Source organism: Phaethon aethereus (assembly GCF_964289735.1).
Source record: "Phaethon aethereus genome assembly, chromosome: 10".
Taxonomy (NCBI): Eukaryota; Metazoa; Chordata; class Aves; order Phaethontiformes; family Phaethontidae; genus Phaethon; species Phaethon aethereus.
The window spans coordinates 15,817,553-15,831,429 of NC_138586.1; the positions used below are offsets into that span (position 1 = coordinate 15,817,553).

The window sequence follows — 13,877 nt, forward strand, 5'->3', positions numbered from 1 at the left end:
AGAACTGCCCAGTTGTAGATTCTCACCTTGTTTGGTCACTCTGGGCTCTGGCTTGTATTTGCTTCTTTTTTCCCACCCCTGGCTGGGGCAGGAAATGTCACTGCTGGCAGCAATTTAACCTGGTTGATTTTAGTGCTTGTCAGGGGCTAAGCAGCAAGCGAGCGATTAGGGGATGGGCAGATTTCCGTCTCCTGAAGGCAAGAGCAGGAAGGTCAGAGAGAAAGCACCAGGCATCAGCAGGCCACAGAGGGAAGCGCTAGAGGCCCCCAGCCCCTCACTGCCCACCTCAGATGCAGGACACATCTCTAGCAGGCAGAAAAGGTATCTTGGGTTTTCTTCTCAGATGGGCTGTTCAGGATAGATCTGGAGAATTTTGTACTTTTTGGGTCCAAAGGAGGGGATTTGAGGGGTGAAGACATGAGCATCAAGACTGTGGCTTTTAGACACAGTTTGACAAAGTCTGTCCTTTCTCTCCAGTGTGTGTTGGGGCAGCAGCACACGGCTTCTGATCCATCAAATGCCGAATTAAAAGTTATTTCCTAGTATTCTGGCTCTGAAACCAAGCATGCTTTGCAGCTTTTCAATATCCTCTCTTCTTTTCCCCCTTTACTCCCAAACTCAGGCAAGAATGATACATTTCTAAATGCATCTCCCTAGTGAAGATGTAAAAATATATAGGATCATTAAACAGCCATCAAAGCTGTTCTACCGTCAAGTGCTCTTTGCTCTCCTGATAACACCCTGGGAAAGTAAAATGCAGCTGGGTCTTGCAGTAGTTTGTATTTCTCCTCCTGAGGATTTTCAATTAAGCGTTTTTAACTTGCTTGTCACAAAGCACACTAAAAGTAAAACTCATTTCCATTACTTTGGACATTTTTTCATAAAGAATAGAAGATTTAGCCCAAGTTAATCCCTGGTGTAAGCAGTCATCCCACTACAACTCCTGCGTAAAAATAATAAGGAAGCAAAGTCAATAGAGTCATTATATAGAGCTCAGCAAAGCCACGCTAATCTATATGTAATGTGGGAAGCCCCAAAACACAACCACAAAGCAGCAGGCATAAAAACATCAGCTTTTAAATGCCCGTATAGAATTTCCCATTGTGTCTTGCAGAAACGTGATGTTAGATTTCCACTGAATGAGATTAAAACACTATAGAAAAGATTATTATTATTTATCTACAACTAAAGCTTATGTATTCAGCAGCAGGGACTTTTGCTACCACTTTGAAAAGTCAATCTGTTGCAGGATTTCCAGCGCAACTTGTGAAAGCGAAGTGGAAACTGCAGTAACTCTGATCGTCCACAGCACGTGAGCTATTTTTGCAGCTGAGTGGGTCTCTGGGTAACCTTCCACACCTGAGCAATTAATTCTAGAGCTGAAGGCAACTCTACACTCGAGGATCTTCAAAAGGGAAAGAGAAATCACAACGCCACCTCAGGTTCACGACTCTGATTCATAACAGATGCGGGGACTGCAGCCCTCGTGGTCCCGTGTCAAGTCTGGAGACATTTTGATGAATTCTGAGCAGATGGAGCATAAACACGATCCCTCACCCATGCACATTTACTGCCTATCAAGTGATTGCACATTCCCAAAAACCGTACTCGGGCTTAGCGGACAGACCTCCCACCTGAATACTTCATCCACAGTCTCCAGCAGTGAAAACCCTTTTCCCCTTTCTCTCTGACCACAGTATCTGCCACAACGCCAAGCAGCCAGAAACAACAGTCACCAAATTTGAAACCTCAACCAAGAAGTCGGCAGGCTTGGCCAGTGACCTGGCACAGAGACGTGACGCTTGGCCTCATCCAGCACTGACCCTCCCCCTCCCACATCTCCTTCCCACCACAGGACAGCGTCCCTGAGGCTGGAGGGTTTTGTGGTCTCGTGAGAGGGACCCCCACAGGTCACTGATGGAGATCCACAACACCCATCCTCGACCAGCGGCACACAGACACGTCTCATGTGAGAGTCATCACAATTAAACGGGGACTCAAGGTGTCCAAGGACCTAAACCTGCCACTGCTAACTTAGAACTTGCTGGAGTTCTAAGATATATTAGCTGGAGGCTGGATATATTAGCGTGGCAACCCTTTCCTTGATGATATTCTCTGCCCTATCACACACATGCAGCCTTGTCGCAGGCTGTTTTTCTCATTTCAAGGAAAATTAACACGGAAGCCGATTTTTTTTCCAGAGACACAATATTTTAATATTACCCCTGTAAGTCAAAGCAATTTGAATTATCTCACTTAATGATGCTGCTTGTGCTGCCTCCGAAATTACATTCTGCTTCTAAGAGTACCTGAACAGCTATTCTTTTCTGGTTTACTTCTCTCTTTTTGTTCCTGGCACTTAGGGTGATTCAAATGACTGCCTGCCCTTTTAGCCTGGTGTTTTATTACTCTGTAACCAGGTAGATAGAAAGTAAACCTCTCTGCCTGATTAAATGATTATACTAAATCTAGTATATCTATACTCTAGCCCACAGGAAACGAGCGGAGTTTGTTAAAAGGAAATCACAAATATTTGTTATCACACACCATCACTTTAAGGGGATTACTGACTACACCTGTTCCCTATACCATACAACTCAGCCAAAGTTACAGATAAATCTCATGTCAAAAAAAAAAAGTCACCCCCACCTTAAACCACCCTAAAGTGGTTTATAAGAAGAGGGAATTAAACATTTACATGACCAACACATCACATCTGTTTGACCTCCCAAAAAAGTCTGAGGTCTAACTCATGCTGCGTGTGTGGCACCAAGCACAACTGGCTCCTGCCCTGCACATATGGCTCTGGCTTACTGTTATCTTAAAAGTACTGTTTGCTCATGCTAACAGCCTCTCCCCGTGCCTGGGAGCAAGGAGCAAATCATCAGCTGCTCCATAATAGATGCCCGTAGCATCCATGACGCTCTGTAATTTGAAGGCAATATTGCGAAGAAGGTATGGCCATTACAAAAGTAAACATGGTTATTTCCACTGCAGGAGGTATTTAATTTCCTGCTCATTGCTGTTCCCTAGGCTGGAGGACAGCATCAACCTGGGCAATGTCCCTGCTGCTGGGCTGCAGCGCTGGATGGTGGTGTCCTCCAGAACGTGACTCTACCACGCAATGGCACAGCCTACATAGATGGAGTTTGTCCCCACCTGCGCTCAACTACCACCAACACCTTTAGGTACCTAGTCAGGATAACAGGGAAAGACGCTACCCATCGCAGGTCCGTGGGACATGGGAATAATCACAAGATGGAGCTCACCGCGGACACTTTGCTTATGACGTCCCTCGCGACGGCGAGGCCCTGCGCGAAGGTACGGGCAGCCACAAATGCTCGCGTCACTTGTAGCTTGAGCTTCCGCGGCACGTCCCCGAAGGGCTTCAGCTGCTCGGTGTACTTGCTGACGCACTCAAGGTACTCGTCCGTGAAGTGGTACTGGGGGTTGACCAGCCGGAACATGCGCTCCAGCAAGCGCGCCCAGAATTCGTTGAGCATCTCCTCCAGGTTGACGTTGCCGCCCACATAGTACCGCTTCAGCTCCACGAAGAGGTCCTTGAACAGCTCAGAGTTCTGCATGTACAAACGGCCGTACGTCCGCACAAACATGTCATTCAGCGATTTCTCTGCATTTTCAAGAAGTTCTTTGAAGAACTCTAGAAAAGAAGAAGAGAAGATATGGTAAACATGGTCACTGGGTTACACGTTCACACACTTCTACAAGCGCTGCCATTGCTTAACTGGGAAATTCAGCAAAATGAGACCACAACGTCTCATTTCATTTGGGTGAAAGGAGACTCTACAAATTTTCAGTTTCCGTATCTCAAAATTTCATAAACAAACCCACCCGGCCTCTCTCCAGATCAGAAGACTTGCATGACTGAGATCCCTTTTGATGCAATCTGTATACCATGACAAAAGTCAGTGAAACAAAAAAATAAAAAGAAATGCCAGTTTCTTATGTTACCATTCAGTCATCTTAAGTGAAGTTATTTCAAAGCACAAGACTATCAGAAAGCAAAAAGGAAAAAAACGTGGGTTTTTGTTAAACAGACATTTGCACAAATAGGTCTTTCTTTTCACAGTTTTTGTCAATTCATTTTCTGAAATTATCATAAATCAGCTTCAAAAATGCACAGATTTTAATATATTTTAAAAACAAACCCAAAAATCTACCTGTGGGTTCTTCCTCCTGTCTTGCAAGTTTGTCAGCTCTCCGGGCAGAGCCTGTCTCTAATTACCTAATTGGTCCTGATTGCAGACAGGGCTTCAGATGTTTGTGGCAGTACAGGAAAAAAAAAAAACCCAAACCACAATTAAGCCAGAATCGCTCAAAATCCAAGGGCTAAACACTTGGCTCAAGAATGGCAAGAGATTTTTCAGATGACAAAGGACAGACAGGGGCCCTTGGGTTTCATCACTTTCTAAAAGCAAATCCCCACTTCGGTTCACCCTCCCAGAGCACCAGACAGCCTGGTGCCGGAGAGCCGCTGCTGCCGAAGCGCCATCACGGTGTCTTGGCAGTGCCACATACATCTTTGACGCCGATAACGAGCTGACCTGACGTCGTCTGGCACATCAGATGCATCTGCCAGGTCAGTTTAAAGAACATCCCCCACTAAGTCAGTGCCACCAAAGCCTTGGCACATGGATCTCAGCACAGACCGCCCTACTGCAAAGCCTTTGCCTTGGAGATCTGGTGTAGATGAGTTAAATTAAAACAAAAATAAATAGGGGAGGAGTCCACTAAGTCAACTGCATCTGGACCATTCTGGAACAAAACTCCACGTTACCCGGTCTTGGGAAGGAGGTAAGGAGAGCAAGGGGGGATGCCGCCAGGACAAACCATCATGTGCCGGCGGCGCTCACGCCAGGCTACCGCACGTTTGCTCCAACCCCATGGGGGACGCTGGCACCCCGGGGCACGGGTGCAGCCTCTCCACCACCATGCACAGCGCAGGCAAGGACGTATATTATTTTATGCATGCCACCAGCAGTTGAGGATTCTGACCTCTGCTTTTCTGTGACTCATATTCAATAAATATTTTTTAATAAAACATGCCTCTGGTTTTTTTAATCCTCAAAGGAGTAATGTTTAGAGCCAAAAGTTGTTAGAAGGGGGAGGGGGGGGAATATTTTGGCCCAGTGTGAATTTAAACCTTGTTAAAACATATTACAAGTATGCTGAAGTTCAGATTTTCATCTTCAAAGTGCTCCAGTACAAACAAAGCCTAACACAGAAAACATTTTCTGGAAAAATTGAAACATTCTTCGAGTTCCTGACGAACAAAGTCATGGGGCTCGGGGCCTGACATGGCTGTATATAATGCAGCCTCTTAGGAGCACAAGAGAAACGATCTAGGGAAGAAGAGATTGATTTCAAACACCCGACACGTCCTCTGTCCAATATCAGCAGGAACCTCCACTTTCATTCCCATGACTGGCATTTCCTCTCCAGGAAGATTTTTTTCTGTTGAGTTTATACTATAGAGATTAGCTTGGTGTATATTAATTTCTAATTCACTTAATCATTTTGAAGGCTCACTTCCTTCCTTTGCTCAGACCTTTTAGTATCACCAAATAAGTTGTTTATTTAAATACTTTTGTGCCAGACACAAAAGTGGGCACATGCACCAGCAAACTCTTCAAAAAGAATTAGATTTTGAAAAGACGTTGATGGGAAATCTATTAAATACTTCCAAGCACCAGTCTAAAGGAACCCAAAGTAACTTTTTTGGCTTAAAACATTATCTCAAGTAATACATCCCTATTACCATAACCAATTTATTCTCCTGCCCAAACTCATTTTATTGGTTACACTCCAAAGTGGAAGTTGAATAAACTGTATCCAGGCTATAGAGCACTTCATCTCTTTGCAATTTTTCATGTGGGTATGTTCATTAATTATCCTGGGGGGGGGGGGGGGGGAAGCAACCTAATTAGCAGCAAATACCTGTGCACCTGCAGTTTTCCAGCCAGCAGCTTTTCCTTGCCCAAAAGGAAGGTAAATAAAGGAAATGGAAACTTCCCACCAAAACCAGCCACTTCTAAAACCCCAACGCCGCCGAAGGAGGCACCACGTCCACGCGAAGCCGTTGCCTCCGGATGGAGTGCCAGCCAGCGTTTTCACAGGTAGAACACAGCCGTTCTCAAGCGCTGCTTTCCAAGTAAGAAGGGGAAGAGGACAGAGGAGGCTGATGTCCGCAGCCCAGAGTCAGCCCCCTCCCCACATCCCGCGAAGCTCCCCTGCCAGCACGTGCCTGCACCCGCGCACCGCACCGGACGGGATGCCCTGGTGCTGGGTGCCAGTGGCTTGGCCCATGGGTGGCCTCGTTGGCACCTCGAGGCTCCTGGGGTGAGGATGAGGGGAAGGTGGGGAGGAGGGATGCCGAGCAGGGCACCCAGGGCGAGGGGTCACCCCACACCACAGGGGGATTGGACCGAGCAGTGGGATGTGCACGGCGACATATTCCTCCATGTAATGCACAGCACTCTTAACTTGGTCAGCAGCAGGGATTAATTTTTTTCATATGTGTGTGTGTGTCTATAAAAAGTTAAACACACACCCTTTACTCCAGCTGTTGGCAAACTAAGTCTGCAGCCTCAGTTTCTGTCTCCCCTTCAGGAAACCAGTTTGGGCACAGCAAGGAACATCAAGCTTTTCTCTGTGCAAACCATGAGCAGAAAGGTCTGCAATGAAGAGAAGAAAGCCCAAAAGTCCTTTTTATGACTTAAATGCTAATCTGACTAGTAACTCCCTACATCTAATTGGATATTAATTCTTCCCTTCACAGAAACAAGCTGATTAGCAAATACCAACATAACCCAGCATTAACCTTGCCACCACCAGAAGAAAAATGGCAGGTTCCTCTCTTACATCTTGGCTGTTTGCTGGGTAAAATAAATGACCACCTTTCATTTGTATTAGAAGTTGACTTGTTCTCAAACAAAGCAAACACACAAAGGCCTCAGCTGCTTATTTTACAGCACTGTAAAAGCACGTTTTACAGCTGTGTTGCAAGCAATCTGTACTCATTAAATTATCACTCTGACAGGCTTCCTGTGAAAAGCTGTCAAACGCAAACATTTTTCACAGACAACAAATCATACTTTGCCAGTGCTCCCCGAGACGCTGCTGCCGGGAGGGATGGCAGGCTCTCTTTTCCCTGCCAGTTATCTTGTTTAACCTCCCAGAACAAGTTTGTCACCTCTGTCGACAAAACAGGCAAAAGCACACACGCCAGGAAGGTCTTCACAAACTGACCCACAGGAGGGGCACGTGGCTTAAAGGTCTCCCTGGTTCTCCTAGCCAAGAGCAGAGCGTGGAGAGACGTCTGGGTTACGTGGAGAAAAATCACCCTTTCGCTAGGTCTAAGCTTTGCCGGCGCAGGTCCCCACGTAAGGAGGGCTGGGGCTGCCAGAGGATGGACCACAGGCACGGTGCTGGGCTAACGTGGCTCAAGTAGCTCTGGTCCAACCTGATACAGGAGCAAGGCCACGTTTTACTGCTTCGACCCATCTCAGCTAAGCCGCGCTGGTGCAAAGTCATCTTGTTGCTTGGGGTGATACTCCGGAGGACGAGCGCAGGGGCGAGGGGACCAGCGCTGCCGTCTGCAGAGCGCAACCGAGCTGCCCAGTGGGACCAGAGCCACAAAGCCTTTTCTAATGCCAAGAAGAAACTTTAAAATTTGTCTGTATTGCAAAATAAATCCTGTGGATGCTACAGGCTTTGATGCTCACAGGAAGATGACATTTCCAATGCAATTAACTTTTAGAGATAGAAAAGGCAGTAATCTGCTGTCAGGGAATCTACAGCTCTGAGCTCTGTTTATTCTTTTAATACATTTGAATCTCAGGGTAGAATTTCCATGCCCAACACTTGAGGAGAACCTAAAGATGTCATGAAATGGTAAGAAAGACTGGATGGGACATCTGGTATTTCTGCAATAAAAAGCAATCTCTGCTTTAGAACAAACTCTTCCATAAAAGAACACAGCAGGAAACATAACCATAGTTACTTGGCAATTTGCTTTTTTTCAGGTAGTAAGATGTATTACCTGTTTGCAGCTTGAGGGCAGACCAGCCCTACCAGTAACCCAGCACAGGAGAGCACCGCACCTCCCCAAGGTGCTTCCACATGACATCAGTTTCCACTGCCAGAATAATTCAAAACAATCTCTCTTCCACACTGTGGATACATGAGCTACTTGAAGAAACGCAATCACTCCACCAACTGTGAGGCACAGAGCAAACCCCACTTCTAGACAATACATCCACTTCCTTGGATTTTTCTACCAATTTTTTTTATCATCTTGGATTCATAGGTCTCATCTGAAAATATCCTTTCCTTAAGTAAGAAGAGATGCAACGTTTTCTTATTCCTCATGCTAACATTTTCAGATATATTAAGAGTGGGATTTTCATACAAGAGGGCTTTTGATGAGGAGAGCCCGCTGCTGTAGGGCACAGTCAAAGGCAGCTCCTGGAAATTAGATGAACACATCAAAGGGGCACGTTCCCCTCACCCACAGGTAGGTTTGGCAATTCCCTAAAATGCTGGTGACAGAAGAAGCAAAAATACTGCCTGGCCTGATGCCTCCTGCCACCACTGGCACCATCTGCCCCTCAGCAGGACCAAGGCACTGATGTCCTGTGCCCCTCCAGCCGTGCCACAGGTAGGGAGTCCTCAGGGATGAATCCACAGCCGACCACCATAGGAGTGCAAAGTTTTGCCTTGAACTTCCTGATCTTCATGGATGAAACGTTTATTTCAGAGAGTAATTTCCCAATGACAAGCACAGCTTCACAGCACCCTGCTTGCTCCTTTTCCAGCAACTGCAAAGACTCAAACCATGAGCAACCAGCACCAAAAAAACCCCACATTTTTTAGAGCAGAGAAAACCTTAACTGCTGTGAAAAAAAGGCAGAGTCTTACCCAAAAGCTCAGAAAGGCCATTGAGCCAACATGCTCTCTAGAGATGCCCATCTGTTGGCCACATTTAGGTATGCTGGTGTCCTTCCAAAAGGAGACCAGGGCTACCGTACACTTTTCTGCTCCCAAAGGCTGCCAAGGCATGCTACATTTCCCGTGCACCAGGTTTGCTTAGTTTAGAGACGCGTTTTCAACTGGCCTTATTCTATTTGAGGTCTCCAAATTAACTATGCAGATACCAGGTAGACATGCAATTACTCAAGACACCTTAAAAAACAAATAAAACCAGGCTCAAGCATGCAGAGGGAACATGCTGAATTTTTATGGGCACAATTAATTAGTTTCAGATAATTTGCCACTCAGCTTTTCAGGTATACTCTTAATATGTTGTCCAGATTATGATTAATTAAGGACCGTCTGTCTTACTGAAACCTTTAATTTGCTTGTCTGTATAGACAATTAAGCTTTCTAGTGTGTACAGGAAAACACTGCCACAAAGAGATTAATTATATTATCTCATAAAATGGTTTACTCATAAAATGTCCACAAGAGCAAGATGGATTCCCAGACAAATGCTCTTGCCTGAGCCGCAGCCCCAAAGGCTGCGCCATGGAGGGGCCGGCGCCAGCACCGTCCCAGCACCTCCGCAGAGGTGCATCCGTGGATTCACACTCCAGCTGCTCCTACCATGCAAAGCAAAATTCAATCCAGACGGATAAAAGGCATTTGGAGGAAAAGAGATGAATGTTTCACAGCTCTTTTCACCTCGAAGGTGAAACCATCCGTAGCCACACCACCTACTCCAAAGGAAAAAGAGACTTTTTTTTTTCCTAAATGTGCCTCATTACTTTTAATATGCCTTCACTTCCTTTATTGCATACACTGCATTTGTAATTTCCACCAGGGAAAAACAAACCATAGCTTAACAACCTTTTTCCAGAAGTGTTGAGAAACCGATGAATACATAGTGTTAACACATTTATTGAATATGAACTCAGGAAGGGCAGGGCAAATCCACAAGCTGTTTCTCTGTCCTGTTTTCAAACATGTGTTTGCACTTACTGACATGGGAAGAACTCTTCTGCGGAGTTTGAAGAAGTACAGGCTTAAGTCATGCCAGTGTCACAGCAACAGCCTCGACATGTGAACCTCGGAGAGCTGGAAGGCACAATCATCTCCCCAAACTTGGCTTCATTAGCGAAAGGTTTCAAGACAATAACAACAACTGGGCTGCAGCCCCATAAGAGAAAAAAACACCACCAAAAAACAGGATTTCAAGAACTTCTTGTTTCTTGAGGGCCCAAGAACATAACCTTCATCTGCACCTTGGGGCTGGCAAGAGCCCAGAAGAGCAAGGAATCAGCTAAAACACAGTGCGAGATCACTGCCATCACATTGAGACCAAGCTCATTAAAGGAATAAGCAGCAACGAAGGATGGGGAAAAACCGCGTGGAGACTGCTGCCTGCAATTCAAGAAGCAAACAGCAGCACATCACATCCTGCTGCACGTAAGTCATCCCACAAATTAGGAAAGCAGCGACAGCAGAAAGGCCCTTGGTGCCATGGATGGGTCCATCCCATTCTGCCCCATCCCACGCAGCAGGACAATCCCAGCCCTCACAGCCCCTTGTCCCCAGCTCCAGGGGCCATTACTGCTCCCATGTCCCGTTCTGGGTCCGCTATAGCAGGTCTCTCCCGCTGCTCCCACACTGCCTCCTCCCCAAGCAGCAGGTCCTTCATTCCCAGCTCTTCCTCCCTCCTCCTCATGACCACGACTCAACAACTGTCTTCCCCAACACACCTCCATTGCTGCTTCCCCTTTTCCCTCCATTTGCTTGCTCTTCCTTCCTCTCCCCCACCATGTCTAATCCTCCCTGCACCCATTCCACAATCTCAGCTGACTTTTCAAACACATCTATTATTTCTCAGCTGCTTTAGCCTGCTGACCCAGCTCCGTTTGGCACCAACACACCAACTCCCCACCTCAAACACCAGCTGCAAAATCTGAAAGTGAGCTCCTTCAGGTTGCATCCAGCATACCCCCATTCAGAGGAGCTTTCTGGGACACTCACTAAGGTATTTCACACGTACATATTTTTCCAAGCCTCCCTTCCTACCACTGCTGTTGAAGAGCTTGAGGAGGACCCATGCTGCTGAATGACAGGGACAGCTTTCTTGTTCCCGTTACCTCAGTTCCCCTCAACTCGTTATATTTGCATTGAGAGTTCTTCCAGCTAGGGCCACCCCTCTCATTTGTTCATCCAGCACGCAAACAGCCGGACACTAAGACATTACAGTACATTTAACACTAACAAAAGAGCTCCAGCTCTGCACCGGTGGAATATCACCCTGCCAAGCCCACCGCAAGACCCCAAAACACCATCAACTCAGTGGGCATCCGGGGAGGAGCCCCCAGGACTACACAAGCAATGAGAGCCAGCACATAGGCTGGGTGGCTTCTTTGGGCAGGAAGGAGGAAGAGAGAGTTAATTTTAAACAGACAAATAGCTCATTGACTGGTTGATGGCAATTAGTAACCAGAGAGCACCAGGCACCTTTTCTGTAGCCAAGTATAAAGTGTGCTGCCTGTATCTTTGCTTTTGGGGGGAAAAAAAAACAAGAAAAGGGTAAGAGCAGTTTACCTGTGAATCTTAACAGCAGAACTGCTTGACCTGAGATGGCAGAAGGCTGTTTGATCCGTCCAAGCCCACATGTAAAGCAGTTTTGCCCACTGCTAAGTCTTTGCTCAGTTACAAAACCTAGTCTTCACCAGTCCAAGGGCAGGAGCCTCCCCCACTTTGAGATCTCCTTCTTCTGGGATGACTTGACCTCAGGATCTTTCCGAGCCTTCCAAAACAGAGGTCTGGTCCCCCATGGTCAGACAAGCATCACGCTTCTCAACAAACAAGACTAAAAAAATCACAGTGGTTTATGTACCTCCTTAAAAATCTCCAGATAGAGAGGAACCAGTTAAAAGAAAACAGAATAAACACACTTCCACTTTACAGACAGCAGACTATTTGTTTCATTATTTTGCAGTGAGCGGGAAAGCACAAACAACAGCCCGCAAGCAGGATTTTCTAGAGGAAGTGTGTTGGTGGCTGCTTCCTCCTGCTTCTCCTAAACCACTCGGTCGACACCCTGGACAAGAACAGGTCTGAAACCAAGTCGGAAGGACTTGCTCTTGGCAAATCCGCAAAGTTTGAGGGAACTTCCCACTGTTTTCTGCCCTGGTTGGTATAAGGTTTAGTGCTATCCCTTTCTGGAGAGGGAACAAAGCTGTGCCTTCATCTAGACGCAAGCGGCAGCAGACAGACAAAACCACTCTATTATTTGTACGTCACCGGCGCACTCGCTACAGGTCAGGTTGTAATGGTGGAGCTCTCTCCACCACACAGATTTACTCAGAAGCACAAACACCACGCGGCTCTGGCACAGCAACCATCGAAGGTCCACTGGGTCTCTACGCTCAGTGCTCCTGCTGTGCCACAATGCCTGGAGCTGCCACCAGCAGCCAGGATCGGCCCCACGGTCCTGGGTGCCACGGACATGGGGGACCCTGATACATGAGCAGGATGAGGCCCTGGGTCTCTGCTCTCACAGGCAGTTTCCAATAAGTTAATGCGAGATGAAGGTCCCCAAAGGGCAGTTATTTCAGTAAGGCGGAGCGCCCCGATGGTCTGCCAAATTCTAACTATAGGAGCGGTGGGCTGGGCACCTGCAGGGCTCGTCTTTCACCATTTGCCTCCGCACTGCCCGAAGCAGCAAAGAGAAAACCTCTGAAAGCTTTCCCTTGTCCCCCGTGTCATTCCCGGTTATTAATACATCCCAGCCACACGTCCCACTGTCTCAGCAGACCTCCCTGCTAACTCCTACCTGGAGACAGCAGCTGGAAACCAAGGGTTATCTGAACAATGAAATCTAAATTCAGAAATGAGATTTCAGTTTTGTGGGGTTTTTTTTTCCCCCCCCAGTTTCAGCATTTTGGAAGGTATTTGGCCAATGCCCCCCTGACCAGTCGCTCAGACTCAACCACAACTCAGCGATGGGAAGTAACCCAGAAGTAACATAGGGCTCGCACTAGAAGATCAAGGGCACCCTGCGATGCTTCAAAGATGCTGGCTCATGCAGATGGTCCCCGCGCAGCAGAGGGATGGGTGCAGCACAGTCTCGGGGACGCCCGGCCAGCTCCCGCTAGGACCTTTGGCTTCTTTCCACTCATTGACCCAAAGGAGTTTCATTTTTTACTTCTGTATTTGTTTTATCTTAAATGCTAACGGAAAAGTCAGGGGGAGCAGATCGGAAATGGGACTCTCAACATTTAATAGCTTCCCAGATGCTGGCTCGAGCTGCGCCGTTTTGTACGAATCCTTCTGTCGCTTGGGCACGGGGAATGCCAAACCTACTGCCAGCCCAGCCCGGGGACAGCCCGTCTCACGTTCATCTCCTGACACATCATTCCTGTACAACAAGGGTTGCAGAAGCTTGCTTGCCTTCACTAAATCCAGAGCGTACAGAAGACCGGGACGAGACTCAGTTCAAGTGCAGCAGCATTTGTGAAATGCAGGGGCAGGAGAACAAGCATTTGCTTGCTGGGCTCAGCAGCCCCTCTGCTCACAGGGGCTTGGGGTCTGCCCTCCCCGGTAGCTCTGCAATCAGCCTATTACACACACACAAAAAAAAAAAAAAATTTCTCCCCCCAGAAAAGGCCTGGCACAACAGTTACATCTTCTGAGAGATTTAGGAGGTGTCTTTAAGAAAAAACTAAGAACCTCTTATCTAGAAAGCAAGAGAATAGCGGAAACACTGAAGAAGAGTTATGGGCTATGTCCTGTCCCCGCTCCAGTTCCTCAAAACAGCTGGGCAATTTCCCCAAAGGACTGCTTGGCTAGCACAGACCCCAGCATGGAAAACTTCAGCCCGAAAGGGCAAAAGAGGT

General features: G+C 47.1%; 1 protein-coding gene across 1 annotated transcript in view; it reads right to left on the minus strand.

Moving 5' to 3' along the window:
- The window catches only part of GPC4 (glypican 4), a 68,154-nt gene that overhangs the window by 19,506 nt on the left and 34,771 nt on the right, over nucleotides 1-13,877 (minus strand). The window contains exon 3 of the mRNA XM_082004027.1: nucleotides 3,270-3,661. Coding sequence (XP_081860153.1) covers nucleotides 3,270-3,661 — 392 coding nt within the window. The remainder of the gene's footprint in view (nucleotides 1-3,269; nucleotides 3,662-13,877) is intronic.